Below are 16,725 nucleotides of genomic sequence, written 5' to 3'. Positions count from 1 at the left end.
CCATAAAACAAAATTGAGATTAACCATTGAGTAAAGACACTTATACTTCCAGTAGAGTTATTGTACTTATTGAACATGAACATGGTTGACTAAAGGGGAAACAACGTCATAGAATTATAAATAATACATCAGTACCATCTTCTCCTTACAGAAATGGTGGCGTTTATACCGATCCATAGAAGAGGAGGAGGAGGTGGAGGAGGATTATGGCCCTGTGCAGGAGGGGGCAGCTTTGTGTCTGCAGACACACTGGCGAGGTTATAGGGAGCGCCGGAGGTTCAGGCTGTGGAGGGAGGCTGCTCTGGTGCTGCAGAGGGCGTGGAGGTTATGGCTCTACCGGCGCTGCACAGCAGCTGTGGTTATTCAGATGGCCTGGCGCTGTCATCAAGCCAGACAAGCCTACTTGCGTCTATATGGTGCCGTGGTACAACTACAAGCAATTAGCAGAGGCCACCTTGCCAGGCAGAGGTAAGCCATGCTATAGAACACCTATTACCTTGAGCAATAGCCCCAGATAAGTTTTCCTATTGCTGGAAAATTTAAGTGTGAATGAGTTTAGTTTAACAAAGGCAAACATTTTAATATTTATAAAGGCTTCTAAATACTCTGAAAATAACTTCTAAGGGTTGGTGACTGCATCAAGCTGGTGAAAAACCAGATTAATCTTTGCACAAAGCTCCTGCAGTGTATTTGGACATTGTTTAGTGTGCTTATAGACCAGGCTTGGTAAGAGCATGCCATTACGCAAGCTATCCAAACCAAAGTAGCTCTACAATCTGCTGAGCTTCTGAGAGCAAGAATTGAATCAGACTGGTGAATACTGGACATAGTTATAATTTGTTATGAGTAAATTTAGCTGTTTAAAATGTATCTTTATTAATAGTAGTAGGAAGTAGTTTTATATCAGCTGAAGTTGTAACCATGCCTTCTTTGTTGACAGCTTCCAAAAACTGAGAGAACAGAAACTGAGGGAGAAGAAGGAGCAGCAGGAGAAGCTGCTTCAACTACAGAATGGCCAGGTCACTCTCTCTCCAGAAGAAGAGGAGGTGCCACCTGAGAGAATCCTGGGGTTGGACCTCAGCAGATGGGAGGATCGTTCCTACGAGCAACGAGAAAGGAGCCTCCAAATCCTCAGCAGCCACGAGGGCGCAGTTAAGGAAGGAGAAGTAATAGAACATGCTAGCACAAAAGAGAGCCCCTCTAAGACGCAAACTGAAGCTTCTGCTTTAATCCAGACATCCACTGTGGTGGTTCGAAAGAGGTCCAGAATTGTCGATGAGCCCAGCCAGAAAACCACCCGGGCCAAGAGAGAGAGCCGGCGGATGAGAGAGTTGGAGCAGGCCAAGTTCAGCCTGGAGCTCCTCAAGGTCCGGGCAACCAGTGGTGGAGCCTCGTCCCCTTCTGAGGAACGACGTTGGTCTGTCGAGCTGGTGGCCCCTGCAACCCCACCTCTTCGTTCACCCCAGGGCACGCCCGACAGCCAGAGCTCCAAAGGCAGTTTTGAGCTTCTCAGCATGGATGAGGAGCCACCCAAGGCTACAGCAGAGGTGACAGACAGTAGGGAGCCCGGCTCCCCTCTTCTTTTAGTTGCTCCAGTACCTGAGCCTAATGTGGAGGTTTCAACAAGCCCAAAGCCAGTTAAACCACATAGGACAGAGTTTTCTGATGCTGGTGCCCACTCAGAAAACCAGGGCCAGAGCAAAATGGATCTGGCAGCCCCCTCTGCCCCTACACATCCGCCCAAAATCGAGAACTACCTCCCTACCTTTTATGTCCCTGCTAGTGAGAGCAGCACAGCCATCGCTTGTCGTCCTGCAGAAGAGCCTCAACAAAACACAGAGGCAGCCGTCTCTGCACCCACCACCACCACTATTACCAAGCCTCTCAAAGAAAGACGAGAGTCAGCGCGTCGACCAGTGGTAGTGGTCATCAGTATGCAGAAGGAAACCCAACTAAGTGAAGCGTTGAGCGATACTGTCCGTCCCCCTGTAGAGGTTAGAGATTCCGCAGCCCAGACAGGGGAGTTGACACCATCACCACAGAAACAAGACCCAGCTCCTGTGCCTCAGGGTTCTGTCCCTGTTTCTACCTCTGTCCCTCAGGCTAACCAGGCTGTCATAGAGAAGCTGGTGCGACTAAATGAGGAGAAAGAGGAGAGGCAGCGCAATCAGCAGCAGCAGAATGAAAAGGAGATGATGGTGCAGATCAGACAACAGAAAGAAGTGCTGGAGCGGCAGCGCCTTCACTTCGCTCAGTACGAGAGAGAAATGTTTGAGAAACAAAGAGGAGAAGCTCTGCACAGGATACAGCAAATTCGACAGGGTGGACAAGATCTTGGTGGAACAGCAACCTTCACCAAACCCATTAGACCCAGTTCCCTGCTTATTGAGAGAACCGCAAGGGTAGCTCCTCATGCCAGAACATCGTCGGACTCCACCGCCCCATCAGAGGACTCTCCCCCAGGTAAAGACATCCAGGGCCATGCCCCTCACCCCCAGCTACCTCCTCCACTTGCTTCTACTCCCAGAGAAAGACGCAGGCCTGTTGCTGAGGGCTGGGCACCCAAACTCACGCTGGAGTCCAAGGATGGAGGAGGTACCAGAGTGAGAACCACTACCAAGAAGCCAACAAGTAATCAAGGCAACAAAGTTAGTATGATGGATAAGCCGGGCAACATCTTCTTCTCTCCCAACGACAAAGTGACATTTACAATGTGAGTAATACGTAGAGGAGTTTGAAAAATCTGATAACATATTCAGATTTTTTTCCCCGTATGTTTTCATGGTTAAAATGAACCATCTTGAACTTGCAAGTGAACTACTTGATTACTATAAGCAAATTATTTAAACAACATTTGTATAGGAATGATTCTGTCCCAAACTTATGATCCATAAAAGCAGTTGGATCACTGTAACCGTGATCACTATAAGTGGTTTCAACTGTAATCATTTTTTGTTCATGTTTTTAAAACCTTTAAAATGTTTTTGATACAAATCTTTGTAGGAATACTATAAATAAAAATACAAAGAGAGAAAAGAAAAAATAAGCAAGGTTACAATACCCATAATCAAACAAACAGACAAATAAGAAAATGAAAGAAATAAGTTGACATTGAAGCGGTCAACAAATTAAGTTTCCATTTAGAATAAAAGAAATAACTGAAATGAATCATGCTAAAATAAATTGTTTACAAGGACCCAAGATCTAGACTAATACGTGAAGAATTTGAAAATGTCTTACTTCGGTGCGAGTGTCAGTATTACAGAGACACTGTTGCAGATGCTACCCCACAATATGGATCTGACACGGGGATGCTGAGATGAATGAGCTGAAAGTAACTCATAGACTGCGCCAATTTTCATTGGGATTGGCTCATTTGCTGAAAAATTTATTACTAATTTGCAAGATGCCTTAAATGTGTATTTAGTGAAATTTTCATTGATACCCTTGTTCTTGGTTGCCACTTAATAAATTATTTATTTGCATTCATTACATAGATAACATTTTGTATTTATGTTGTATTTTTCAGGTCAGACAGTGATGCTGTCACTAAAGAAACACCTTTAGCCGTTGCCAGAGAAGGACCCTCACCGGTGGTCACCAAGCCTTCTAAAGGAACAAATGTAAGCAATCTCTCCTTTTATCTTTGAGGAAAATAGACATACCGCATGTGTTTTCAAGTTTGCAGGAGTGCTTTTTGTGTTGTGAATTAATTAATGATTCTTGGAAGGATATCTCCCAATCTTAGACTAAAAACGACACAGCTGACCAACATGAAGAACAAAAAGCATTGAAGCTCTTCTACAGATTTTCAAAGGCACCATTTAAACATGCTGTTATCACTTCTGGTAAACTCCAGGTTGGCAGAGCAGGCCAAAAAAAGAAAGCCAGAATGGCACGGACACGCTCCGACTTCCTCACCCGCTCCCCCATCCACTCAGTTGGGGGCGATTCAGACGAGGATGATTATGAAGGCGACAGCCCCCTCAGCCCCCGCCATTACACTCTACCCCTCTCCAAACAGAGCTCCACGGAGGTGGGCTTAGGAGAGTCCTGTTTCAGTGACTCAGACATGGTAACAGGCGCCATCCAAGCCAACAGTGGCCCTCTCTACGTTTGTTAAAGTGTGACTTCTCTTTGACATTTCTAACCCCCTCACCAGAAAGAGCATATAGATCTTGATCACACCTCTGACTGAAACTTCTGTTTTTCTAAAAGTGTGTGAGTGGAAGACCTTTCAAAGATATTTCAAGGCAGGTATTTCAAAGACATTTTGAAATACCTGCTAAAATGATGTTGTGTAATAAAACACTACCCTTCCAATAAAATATCAGAAGTACTGGGATTTTATGTATAATGCAAATATTCCTCTCATTTAAAGACATTAACTCAAGGCTGTCAATCAACCAATAAATCCAATACTTTATTGGTTTGACAACTCCTCCTGAATTCATTATCAACAGTGAATATTTATTTGACTTTACGCATCATGATAGATGCAGGGCAATTTTTGAAATGTGTTTTCCCTTAAAACAAATGTGCCTTTAACATAGTAGCTTTTCTAACATGATTTGGCTTCTCTTTCTCTCACAGCTGTGGCATTTCACCTTGATTTCTCCTTATTTGCATGTCACTTGGTTATATTTTCTGTCTTTACACGTAGCACTAGTCACAAGTCAAGCCTTGGGAATCCTTGAAAAAAGATGAAGAAAGTCAAGTGACTTTCTTTTCTTCACCACTTTACAAACTCCTACTGTCTTTTAATGATTCCTTTCTTTGTTGTTCAGTTGTTCCTTGTTGAAGAATGTAGTTTTACTTCAAAAGTATTATGTTTGGTGTTATGTATTTGTAATATGATGATCATAGCATTTACAGATACTTGACTGAACTGTGGTAAAAATGTACAGTTTAACTGGTGCAGCTCCAGTGATGTGATGCTGCCATCTACTGGCTTGAACTAGTCCTCAGATCAGAAAATAGTTTACCACATGGAAAGCCTTTTCTTTGGTTTTGCCAAGTCTTTAACAAGCTGTCCAACCTGGTGTTGTTTCAGCTTGCAGGCTCTGAGGAGCAAAAGAAGATGCACAAAGCCATGTCGTCAGGAGATTTGGGCAAAGTGGACTCACTGCGCAAGAACTCACAAGATGGAAGGTTGGTTTTACGTTATCATAATTTTTTCTATAAGTTTTTGCCTTAATGAAAATTGTTAAGGACTGTTTTGGTACTTGTAAGTTAAAGCTATTTATATTTTCATAGGTAATCAAAGAATGTTTCTCAATTTTGTCCAGGGTTCGTAAGATGCGTTTCTGGGGCAAGAACAAGTATGGGGATAAGAAGACATCCAGAGAAAAGCTGATCTGTGGGGCTGATTCCCTGGATGGAGACTACGGAGACACTGGGCCATTGCTGGGAGATGGTGTGTCATCCAAAATCCAAAACACATTAATTTTAAGGACTTGTCATATAATCAATTACACAATAGCAGATGTTGGACGCTATTAATACTGTTATTTTGAAATCTTTGAATGCAGCTGAACTTCCTTTGTTTTAATCTAGTGTCACTCCCACCGAAGTATCACTGAATAGAATTCTCTTTCACACTTTCAGGTCAGGAAAACATGTCTCCCCCCTGCAGTCCTGATCTGATGTTGGATCGCGGGTTGAGAGACTTGAAGGAGAACAAGGAGCCGTCTCCCAAGGTGAAACGAAGGCGTAGTGTTAAAATCACTAGTGTGGCTCTAGAACCTGCTCAGTGGCAGAACGACGCGCTGCAGATCCTCACCTGCACCAGCGACTACAGGAGCATGAACGACTTCCTAATGAAGAAGGTACAACATACTCTCTGTTATTCTTTTGATACAAATAGGTGAAGATCATTATATGGCTTGTAGGTGTACTTCAACATCTAAAACACAATACAGTTTTGAACTTTCATTATTTATGTCTGAACTTACAAATGTGTTCAGAGCTACAGTTAGTCTATATTCATGCTAATATGATTCTGGTGTAATATTTTAGATCAACGACTTGGACACAGAGGACAGTAAGAAGGACACCATGGTTGACGTTGTGTTTAAAAAGGCTCTGAAGGAATTCCGTCTAAACATCTTCAACTCTTACTCCACAGCGCTTGCTGTAAGTGCTGTCAACACTGTTTATCATTTAAATCTGAAAAATATTCTTTAAAATTATAGCCACCATCTATATATATCACTCCTGAAATCCTTCCTCAAACAAAAGCGTAAGTCAAAGTACAACATTTCAATAGTTAGACTAGCTCTTTTATACTTGAACATTATTTCCTAAGATAATGCTCTTCCTTTCCTCCCTAGATGGACGATGGTAAGAGTATCCGCTACAAAGACCTCTACGCTCTGTTTGAGCAAATCTTGGAGAAGACCATGCGACAGGAGCAGAGGGACTGGAGAGAGTCTCCTGTCACAGTGTGGGTCAACACCTTTAAAGTTTTCCTGGACGAATTCATGACTGAGTACAAACCTCTGGATAGCACATTCAGCAAGGTAAAGACACAGAACAGCCTCCTAACTGCTCAGGAAAATGAACTGTTAAAGCACATTTTGTGCTTCTTTATATTAGTTAGGTTTTGGGGTAACATTAAAGACATACATGGGCATTAATTGTTCCATCCGATAAGAAATTTGGTTAATGATTTTATTATGTATAATGTAAGTAAAGTTTTTACAAACTTTACAGACTTTTCTACAGTGACATATTAATAAATACTAAAACATATCTTTTGTTCTGTTTTGTCTTTTTTTTTTTTTTTTTTTACTACAGCAAGTACCTAAACCTGAACGCAAAAAACGTAGGAAGAAGGACACAGACATTGTAAGTCTCTCTTCATTCTCATCATTACAAAGTACATGATCTTGACTATAACAAAAGAAAAGCAACACTTTGCCCTCACAGCTAGTCCTCTACACCTCCATATGCTATTTGTAATAACAAGGTGTAAATTAACCAGTGACAAAAATATAGAAAAGGCCATTAAGATAAAAGTAAAACATAACATACATATAAAGGAAACATGCAGATGAACTCTAAATGAACCGGTGCTCTGTTGCTCTCTGCAGGTGGAGGAGCATAATGGCCACATCTTCAAGTCCACCCAGTACAGCATCCCTACATACTGTGAATATTGCTCATCACTCATCTGGATGATGGATCGTGCCTGCGTGTGCAAATGTGAGTATGCATGCAAAATATCCTACAGTATCTAAGAATTCTAGTCTTAGAATATTTCTTTTGAAAAAGCTAATGGTCCTTTTTTTAAAACAGTTTTGAAGGCCATAGATGGGAGCGTTGGAAGTAGTATTATTAAAATATGTCAGTGCTGAAATAATTCATTGTAATTAATTAATTAATCATCAACAAATTCAGTAATTCGTTTAGTCAGGACAAATTGGCAGTTCCAGTTTCTTAAATGTAAAGTTTTGCTGCTGTTCTGTTTTATGTAATTCTAAATTCAAAATAGACATCTGGCAGTGTCACCTTGGGCTCTGGGAACTTGTGATTCTTTTACTTTCTGACAATTTCAGTTCAGTTTATAGACCAAATGATCAATTGGTTCATTCACAAAACAATCAACAGATGAAAATACTTAAGTAAGTTGCAGCCCTAAAATATACATTATGTGATGCTAAAAAAGCTAATACATCACCTTATTTTCACACAGAGATTCACATGAACTTGTACTCAGACACACACACACACACCACACAGCTGTGTTCAGTCTGGCTTCAGAGAGCGAGCCCCGCCCTCCCTCCCCCTTTGTCCTAATCAGATTGTTTTCAACTGGACTCATGGGGTCTGGGATTCTGTCTCTCCAGAGATTTCTCCACACAGTTTGTCCTTTATCCGCACAGGATGTTTTCTTCATGCCAGCCAATACTGCTTTGGTCTCTTAAGCGATAACATTATTTTCTTTTTTACCAAACTTTGCTGAATAATGAGGAGGCACTGCCTTTCTGTAGATAATGGAAATGACCTATTTGATTTCTCTGGCTGTGTTTATCCAGTGTGTCGGTACGCCTGCCACAGAAAGTGCTGCCAGAAAACGACCACCAAATGCAGCAAGAAGGTGAGTCTGCCATATTGTGCACCCACACAACAATGTCCCATGACATTCATTTTGTTACAGTGGGTTTGTATACTGTAGCTAGTTATTTCTCTATATTGGGGAGGTTTTTTGGAACACAGCCAATTTTTGTAAGCAAGTCTTTGTTTCTGTGTAGATGTGTCTGCATGCAAACACAACATGACTATGAGTATATTATATTTGTGTTTGTAAACAGTTTGATCCAGAGCTTTCCTCCAGGCAGTTCGGAGTGGAAGTTTCACGTCTGACTAATGACGAGAGGACAGTGCCCCTGGTAGTGGAGAAGCTTATCAACTACATTGAAATGCATGGCCTCTACACTGAAGGAATATACAGAAAATCTGGCTCCACCAACAAAATAAAGGAACTGAAGCTGGGACTTGACACAGGTAACTTTAGCCATAGATCATATCTACCTGGCATTTACAGCTGAGAAACATGGCTGTGAAAGGATTGGCTGTGATTACTAAGTCTTAGTTTGGTTTGTCTTAATTCTCCTTGTGACGATACAGATGTGGACAGCATGAATCTGGACGACTACAACATCCATGTTATTGCTAGTGTTTTCAAGCAGTGGCTGAGAGACCTGCCTAATCCTCTGATGACATTTGAGCTGTATGAGGAGTTTATACGTGCCATGGGTAAGTGAGCAGCATCATGTATCTAACTCCATTATGTTTTCCAGTGCTTGAAAATCCCACTGGTGATTTTGCAGAAGATATATTTGTTTGCTTTGACCGTAAACGGTGATTTGTCTTGTGGAAACACCTCCCCAGGTTTGCAAGATAAAAAGGAAACTATCAGAGGGGTGTATTCAGTTATTGACCAGCTAAGCAGAACTCACCTAAACACTCTGGAACGCCTCATATTTCATCTTGTCAGGTAATACAAAAATCTGTTTGGAGTAGGATGAATAACTGCTTTATTTTCTTCCTGATATACTGTTCTAATACTAAATTCATGCTTTTAGGATTGCCTTGCAAGAGGATACAAACCGTATGTCAGCGAATGCCTTGGCTATAGTTTTTGCTCCCTGTATCCTGCGCTGTCCTGACACCATTGATCCACTGCAGAGTGTCCAGGACATAGGCAAGACCACAGCGTAAGAATATACTTCATCTACTATATACTACTAGAATATACTTATACTACTATCCCATCATTGTGGTGCAAACATTGGAGTGGATCTAATGTTACATTTCATGTTTCATGTGAGAACAATTAACAAAACTCTTCAAATCTATCGATGTAATTTAGCAACATTTATTCAGCTAGCAAAAGTACAATTTGGACAGATTTTTGTCAGGGAAGAAGAGGTGATGCTCAACAAGCAAACACGTCAGTCAAAACAAAAGTCAACTGAAGTTGTTCTCAGGTTGTTTTTCAGTGCATCACAACAGCCTTATGTCGTTCGTGTCTAAAAACTCAAAACATAACTTACACCATGATAATATTATTTCAATACAATAATGTTAAATTTGGCTTGCCTTGCTGCAGATTTTCCCAGAAAATGGTTGAAAAATTTAATGGGTTAGAGGCATGAATTAGTTTTCTCTTTCCAAAGGGGGGTTTGATTAAAAAAAATGTAAAATATGAAGCACAAACTGTACTGTATAGATAAAACTGTGTAGAATTAAGAAGAATTAACTTAATATGAACTTATAATTTTGCTGCGGCATTGTTATATATTTCTAGTCCTTCTGAGGTGGTTTTGTTTCTTGCTCTCCATCCATAGGTGTGTAGAACTTATCATTTGTGAACAGATGAATAAGTACAAGATACGACTAAAGGACATCAGTAGCCTGGAGTTTGCTGAAAATAAGGCGAAGTGCAGGCTGACCTTCATTCGACGGTCAATGGTAAGATCAAATAATGTGACTAATCCCACGTACTAATCACGTATTAACAGTAACTGCTAAATATTCCTGACTGAGCCATCCTAAAAACTCCTTCAGTGCTATACCTTCCCCGATTTCTTCCTTTGTAAGCTGTTTTTCTCCTCTCTAGATTTTCCTCCCTAACCTGTTCTTTCCTTTACCCAGAAACCTGTACTAATAGCTGTTAGATTTATGAGCATAGTGCGCACTATGGTATGTATACACACACCATGGATTGCATCCCCAAACCATCATCCAGTGGTGATGTTGTTGTGGTACCAGTCACTGCACAGTCTCATCTCTTCAAATATTAACATCCGTCTTCTCCATCCCAAAAGCATGAGTCATCACTTCACTTCGTCTCTGCTTCTGCTTTTTTCCTTCTTTTTTTTTTGTCAGACTGTATCCTTTAAAATGTCTCCTGTGGGTGAAAGTAAGGTCATTATCCAACCATGCAACTGTTTCTAATAAGAGTTACATTATGTTATTATGTGGAGTATGAAACATACAAACTGAATATTTTCAGCTTATTCTATGAGTTTAAATCAATTAAAAAAAATTCTTACATCAGTATCTCACTCTCATAAGAAATCTAAAATAGGAAATTGGAAAATGTGGGTTTTTTGTCATTACTGTCTCTGGATAAATTGTGTGAGATCATAATTAACAGGATTTTTTCATGAACCATTGGAGGAATCTCATTGTACATTTTCCTTGTAAATATCACACGACAGTGATATAGTTAACTTTAGTTTCACTTGTAAAAGCTGAGAGAGGATTCCTACTGAAACGTATACAGACAGCATCTGCCACTTGGCTAGAAGAAGCTAGACCTTCATACTGCACATTAAAACTGACTTTTATGAACCTGGCATTACTGATTCTTATTCTTTTTGCTCTAAGCAGCCAAATGCAGCTAAAAAGGTAAAGTTTGTGTAATATTTTGCTGTATCTATCTGGGTTTAATTAGTTTTTTAGTACTGCTGTAATGTTTTTAAACCTGGCCGGTCATTTCATTTGGTTCAGTCACTGCATGTACGAGTGAGTAACTGCTTGCTAAACGTGGTGAAATTGTGCTGTATATGACAGCATGACCATTTTGATTAAGTGCTGGTCAGCTGCTTTCTTTTATGAAGCACAAATGTAATATTCACATTAGTGAGAAGACCACATCTGCTTGTCTCCTAGGGAAAAGGCAATGCAAAGCGACTAAGCTACCACACACCCTCGCCTCCAGTTAGTCCACGGCTGCCATCTGTGGCTGACGTTGTGATAGAAGTGAGTGATGTTGAAGAGGGGGCGAACTTGTTTCCTGAAATCTCAGAGCATCAGCAGGCAGCCATGCAGCAGGAAGAGAGAGTGTTAACAGAGCAAATCGAGAACCTGCAGAAAGAGAAGTAAACACAGTCACTGCACTTAAATGTTCTGAAAATGTTACATGATCTATAAATTACTTGAAATTCAAAGGCCAATATACATGTACTATTAGCTGTGTCTCATCACAATTTTGCTTGTGCAGAGAGGAGTTAACTTTTGAGATGCTGACTCTGGAGCCACGAGCATCAGATGATGAGACCCTGGAGTCAGAGGCCTCTATTGGTACAGCTGACAGCTCTGAAAACCTCAATGTGGACTCTGAGGGAACCATTTCTGACTTCTCTGGTATGTCATTATGCAGGGAATCATCACCAACTCACCTTTCAGTTTGCAATTTTGAATGTATAATTAGTGAGAACAAATGGAGTGGGGAATAAATTAAAAACTTAGCTTGTCCTTCCCTTGCAGAAAGAGGTCCAGTGTTGACTTCCCCCTGGCCTCGGAGAGCTGACGTGAAGAGCCCCCGACGCCGCCCTCTCCGCCGGCAGCCTGACTCCCTGGACTCTGTGGACTCTTGCTCCAGTGTTTCCTCCTACTCCTCCTCATCACACTTCCACCCATCGTCCTCTAGCTCCTCTGCCACCACACGCCGCTTTCGTTTTCACACCAAGTCTCCCTCTTTAGGCTCAAGTCCAGCCCAGCCCCAGGCACAGGCTCTCAATGCATCTCAGGCCTCCCGATCCGACAGTATAGACAGTAGCCCAACAGGAGATCTGGAAGGCGCGCATGATGAAAGGCCCCAGTTTACAAGTCGAGGCACCTTCAATCCAGAGAAGGGCAAACAGAAACTGAAGGGGGCCAAACAGTCATCCCTGAGGCACACCAGAGATGGCGATGGTCATGGCAGGGACCCTCCAGACATACCACAGCAGCGGGTATTGTATGGCAGCAATGAATTCATGGTATGAAGGACACTGGGACACCAAAGCACTCCCTATTTAACTCCTTGGCAGGCATATACGTTCTCAATGGGAGGAAACGCAATGGCGACTAATCTATACTTCTCAAAGCACTCTTGCTTAGCCTTTCTTTGTTCTGCAAAGAAGTGTCCCCAAGTGCCGTATACAGTGTTCCCACCCCCAGAGGGAGAGATACTTGGCAGAGGGACAGAAATCAGTGGAAGGGCTCCACTTCTGTGGACTAAACTGCCACCCATGCTCTCACAGTGCCTTGGCAGCTCTTTACTCAGCGCCGAGAGGAGACGCACTGAGCAGGAGGACAGAGAAAAGGGAATGTTGGAAAATGCCGAAGACCACTCAGCATCAGGGAATGTTACAGAGCTGGAAAGCTGAAGCAGTGTACTACAGTAAATAAGAAGAAATCAGGCAACATCATGCGTTAGAGATGTTATGGTGAACTTAAAGCTCACAATTATTAGCTGCTTTATGAGTTTACAGTTCATAACAATCAGTGTAAGCAATGGTTGCTCTGTTACTGCAAATTTGTTTCCCTTATTTAATGAATTTTATTGTCACAGAAATTCTTTATAGCATATGATATACAGTTATAAATACTGTACAAAGCCGGAACACCAGCCTCTGCTGGGTAGTTGAAGTCAAATATTTATCTGTTTTTTGTTTTGTTTGAGTATCTTGGACAGAGATGTACGGATTTGGGCAATGGATGATTTGTGTGTGTGTGTGTGTGTGTGTGTGTGTGTGTGTGTGTGTGTGTGTGTGTGTGTGTGTGTGTGTGTGTGTGTGTGTGTGTGTGTGTGTGTGTGTGTGTGTGTGGTGCGTGTGCCAAGCGCTCATGCGTGAGTGTATGTGTGAGAAAGAGAAAAGTACTTTGTTTTTTTAAGTTTGTGCTGCTTTTTTCCCCTTACAAGGGAAACATCGCCATCAAAGGGACCAAGTAAGCTGGTGTGCATTCCAGCCAAGGGGATCCCAGCTCTGTAAAGAATGTGTCGGATGTGTATAAAATCCCTGCATTCACTGCTTAACAGCCATAAAACAATTGTAATGTACAGTTCATATGTACAGTATAGTGAACAAATGACATTCTATTCTTGAAATCTATTGTTACCCCCCCCCCATCCCCCACCCCCCATCCCCATCCCCATCCCCCATCCCCATCCCCATCTCCTGTCTCTAAAGTGTTTGCTCAATAGCAACCAAGAACGTAAAATCAAAATGGCTCCTGTCTTTATTAATGAGAATGTTTTTCACGGTGTCATTATTAAGTCATTTGATGAAACACTTTATAATTATTGGGGCTTTTGCATCAATGTACTGTACAAAGTACTGTAGATGACGTACTTGAAATATATACATACTAGGATAACAATGGGTTTTCACATTACAGTGTTATTGCCTGGATTGCTGTACATGTGTACAGTGGGTATGGAAAGTATTCAGACCTTTGTTTCATTGCAGCCATTTTCCAAAAATCAAAAAAGTTCATTTTATTTCTCAGTAATGTACACTCAGCACCCCATCTTGACAGAAAAAAAAACAGAAATGTAGAAATTTTTGCAAATTTATAAAAAAGAAAAACTGAAATATCACATGGTCATAAGTATTCAGACCCTTTGCTCAATATTTAGTAGAAGCACCCTTTTGATCTAATACAGCCATGAGTCGTTTTGGGAAAGATGCAACAAGTTTTTCACATCTGGATTTGGGTATCCTCTGCCATTCCTCCTTGCAGATCCTCTCCAGTTCTGTCAGGTTGGATGGTAAACGTTGGTGGACAGCCATTTTCAGGTCTCTCCAGAGATGCTCAATTGGGTTTAAGTCAGGGCTCTGGCTGGGCCATTCAAGAACAGCCACGGAGTTGTTGTGAAGCCACTCCTTCGTTATTTTAGCGGTGTGCTTAGGGTCATTGTCTTGTTGGAAGGTAAACCTTCGGCCCAGTCTGAGGTCCAGAGCACTCTGGAAAAGGTTTTCGTCCAGGATATCCCTGTACTTGGCCGCATTCATCTTTCCCTCGATTGCAACCAGTCGTCCTGCCCCTGCAGCTGAAAAACACCCCCACAGCATGATGCTGCCACCACCATGCTTCACTGTTGAGACTGTATTGGACAGGTGATGAGCAGTGCCTGGTTTTCACCACACATACCGCTTAGAATTAAGGCCAAAAAGTTCTATCTTGGTCTCATCAGACCAGAGGATCTTATTTATCACCATCTTGGAGTCCTTCAGGTGTTTTTTTAGCAAACTCCATGCGGGCTTTCATGTGTCTTGCACTGAGGAGAGGCTTCCGTCGGGCCACTCTGCCATAAAGCCCCGACTGGTGGATTGCTGCAGTGATGGTTGACTTACTACAACTTTCTCCCATCTCCCGACTGCATCTCTGGAGCTCAGCCACAGTGACCTTTGGGTTCTTCTTTACCTCTCTCACCAAGGCTCTTCTCCCCTGATAGCTCAGTTTGGCCGGACGGCCAGCTCTAGGAAGGGTTCTGGTCGTCCCAAACGTCTTCCATTTGAGGATTATGGAGGCCACTGTGCTCTTAGGAACCTTAAGTGCAGCAGAAATTTTTTTGTAACCTTGGCCAGATCTGTGCCTTGCCACGATTCTGTCTCTGAGCTCTTCAGGCAGTTCCTTTGACCTCATGATTCTCATTTGCTCTGACATGCACTGTGAGCTGTAAGGTCTTATATAGACAGGTGTGTGGCTTTCCTAATCAAGTCCAATCAGTATAATCACACACAGCTGGACTCAAATGAAGGCGTAGAACCATCTCAAGGATGATCAGAAGAAATAGACAGCACCTGAGTTAAATATGAGTGTCACCGCAGAGGGTCTGAATACTTATGACCATGTGATATTTCAGTTTTTCTTTTTTAATAAATTTGCAAAAATTTCTACATTTCTGTTTTTTTCTGTCAAGATGGGGTGCTGAGTGTACATTACTGAGAAATAAAATGGAAATGGAAAATGGCTGCAATGGAACAAAGAGTGAAAAATTTAAAGGGGTCTGAATACTTTCCGTACCCACTGTATATGTACCCTTCAAGGAAATGACATACAACCTAACCGGTTTCTTCCTCTTGGGAGAACAGGTAATGGACAATATGCTTTTTTCACTGTTATTGGCCTTTTCTACATGTGTTCATCCTTCATATGCAACTCCTGTCAACAGTTATTTTATTGTTGAACTTAGAAGAGAAGGAGTTCCTCAACCCAGGGGTCATTTCATTCATTTTTATTGTCTAAGAAATTATAATCCATGGTTGGGTGGCCATTTTAAACCTATTGAACTCCTCCTGAGATACTGCTATTGAAAGTCTGCTTACCTCTTATGTAGTCTAATAAGAGGTAAGCTTATTAGACTACACTACTATTATTATTTACTACTACTGTACTATTATTTGCAATGTCCATTTGTTTCATCACCTTTGGATATGACAATCAAAGTGCCCTTCCATAAACAGATAGTAGTTGTGCAGCATGTGCAACAGATAAAAGGGACACGATGAAATTTTATGTATTGTCATAACTCTTATGTACCATGTCTTTGCTATCTAAACATGTATCAGCATGTAGCTTGGTTAGTATTAATAGTTTATTTATACAGCACTTTTCAAGCAAGAGTCAAGTGCTTAACAAGGCTAAAAAAGACAACACAGGCGGTGGCGTATTACTCAGAACTTTTACTTAGTAAAAGTCAAAGTAGCAATACCACAATGTGGAAATACTGTTACAAGTAAAAGTTATTAAAATGTTTGTCAGCATAAAAATATACTTAAATTACCAAATGTAACTAACCCTAACCCTAAATATAACCCTAATTATAAATACTGCTAGGTAGCTTAATCCACAAAAATACAACATTATTTATTAGTTGATCATTTTTGTGTTAATCTGATTCTGCAAAGTAACTAGTAACAGCTGTCAAAATAAAAGTAGGTGTGAAAAGTACAACATTTGCTTCTAAAATGTATTAAGCATTAAATAAGATGAAATGCCCAATACGCAAGACAAGTACAAGTATCTCAACTTGAGCCTACATCCCACCACTGCTACATGGGATGAAAGCAGCAAACAGTTCAACGTAGTGAATAAATAACATCCACATCCAAACGAGTTAATATGACATGGCAATAATATGACTATATGAATAATATAATATTTTTATTTTCCTAGTTAACTCGGGTTTGTTCAGTCGTAACGTCACCTACAATTCCGACAGCACCTAAATGCAACTCAAGACTAGCGCAAAAAGCTGTTTGTTTGTTTACCACAATAGACTCGATCGCATTTAAAGACGGACGTGAAGTGGACTGAAGTCAGACTGTCACGAGAACTGCACATTTGAAACCAATTGACATTATTTCTAAAAATAAAGGTAGGCTAATTGATTAGAAATGACTTCGGGACAGCCTCCGGTGACGATCGACGCATGCGCAA

At 41.2% G+C, this 16,725-nt stretch overlaps 1 protein-coding gene across 9 annotated transcripts in view; it reads left to right on the top strand.

Moving 5' to 3' along the window:
• myo9aa (myosin IXAa) overlaps positions 1-13,506 on the top strand; it is a 121,959-nt gene extending 108,453 nt beyond the window's left edge. For 6 of the 9 annotated variants that reach the window (XM_038700935.1, XM_038700937.1, XM_038700936.1 and 3 more), the window contains 21 exons: positions 152-468; positions 941-2,713; positions 3,530-3,623; positions 3,860-4,075; positions 5,054-5,151; positions 5,289-5,416; positions 5,608-5,828; positions 6,019-6,135; positions 6,333-6,521; positions 6,799-6,849; positions 7,095-7,206; positions 8,040-8,101; positions 8,316-8,508; positions 8,632-8,760; positions 8,896-9,001; positions 9,090-9,221; positions 9,855-9,978; positions 10,903-10,920; positions 11,185-11,393; positions 11,516-11,658; positions 11,782-13,506. In XM_038700935.1, the coding sequence (XP_038556863.1) occupies positions 152-468; positions 941-2,713; positions 3,530-3,623; positions 3,860-4,075; positions 5,054-5,151; positions 5,289-5,416; positions 5,608-5,828; positions 6,019-6,135; positions 6,333-6,521; positions 6,799-6,849; positions 7,095-7,206; positions 8,040-8,101; positions 8,316-8,508; positions 8,632-8,760; positions 8,896-9,001; positions 9,090-9,221; positions 9,855-9,978; positions 10,903-10,920; positions 11,185-11,393; positions 11,516-11,658; positions 11,782-12,281 (4,932 nt within the window). In that variant the 3' untranslated portion in view covers positions 12,282-13,506. The remainder of the gene's footprint in view (positions 1-151; positions 469-940; positions 2,714-3,529; positions 3,624-3,859; positions 4,076-5,053; positions 5,152-5,288; positions 5,417-5,607; positions 5,829-6,018; positions 6,136-6,332; positions 6,522-6,798; positions 6,850-7,094; positions 7,207-8,039; positions 8,102-8,315; positions 8,509-8,631; positions 8,761-8,895; positions 9,002-9,089; positions 9,222-9,854; positions 9,979-10,902; positions 10,921-11,184; positions 11,394-11,515; positions 11,659-11,781) is intronic. The other 3 variants (XM_038700939.1, XM_038700938.1, XM_038700932.1) reach the window with 3 other exon arrangements.
• Positions 13,507-16,725: the final 3,219 nt, after the last annotated feature.

Source organism: Micropterus salmoides, unplaced genomic scaffold, assembly GCF_014851395.1.
Source record: "Micropterus salmoides isolate LMB-PRFRI ecotype aquatic unplaced genomic scaffold, ASM1485139v1 Ms_hic_scaffold_6, whole genome shotgun sequence".
NCBI classification, from domain to species: Eukaryota; Metazoa; Chordata; class Actinopteri; order Centrarchiformes; family Centrarchidae; genus Micropterus; species Micropterus salmoides.
Note: the sequence above shows the minus strand (reverse complement) of the source record. Positions and strands in the feature narration are given on the sequence as shown.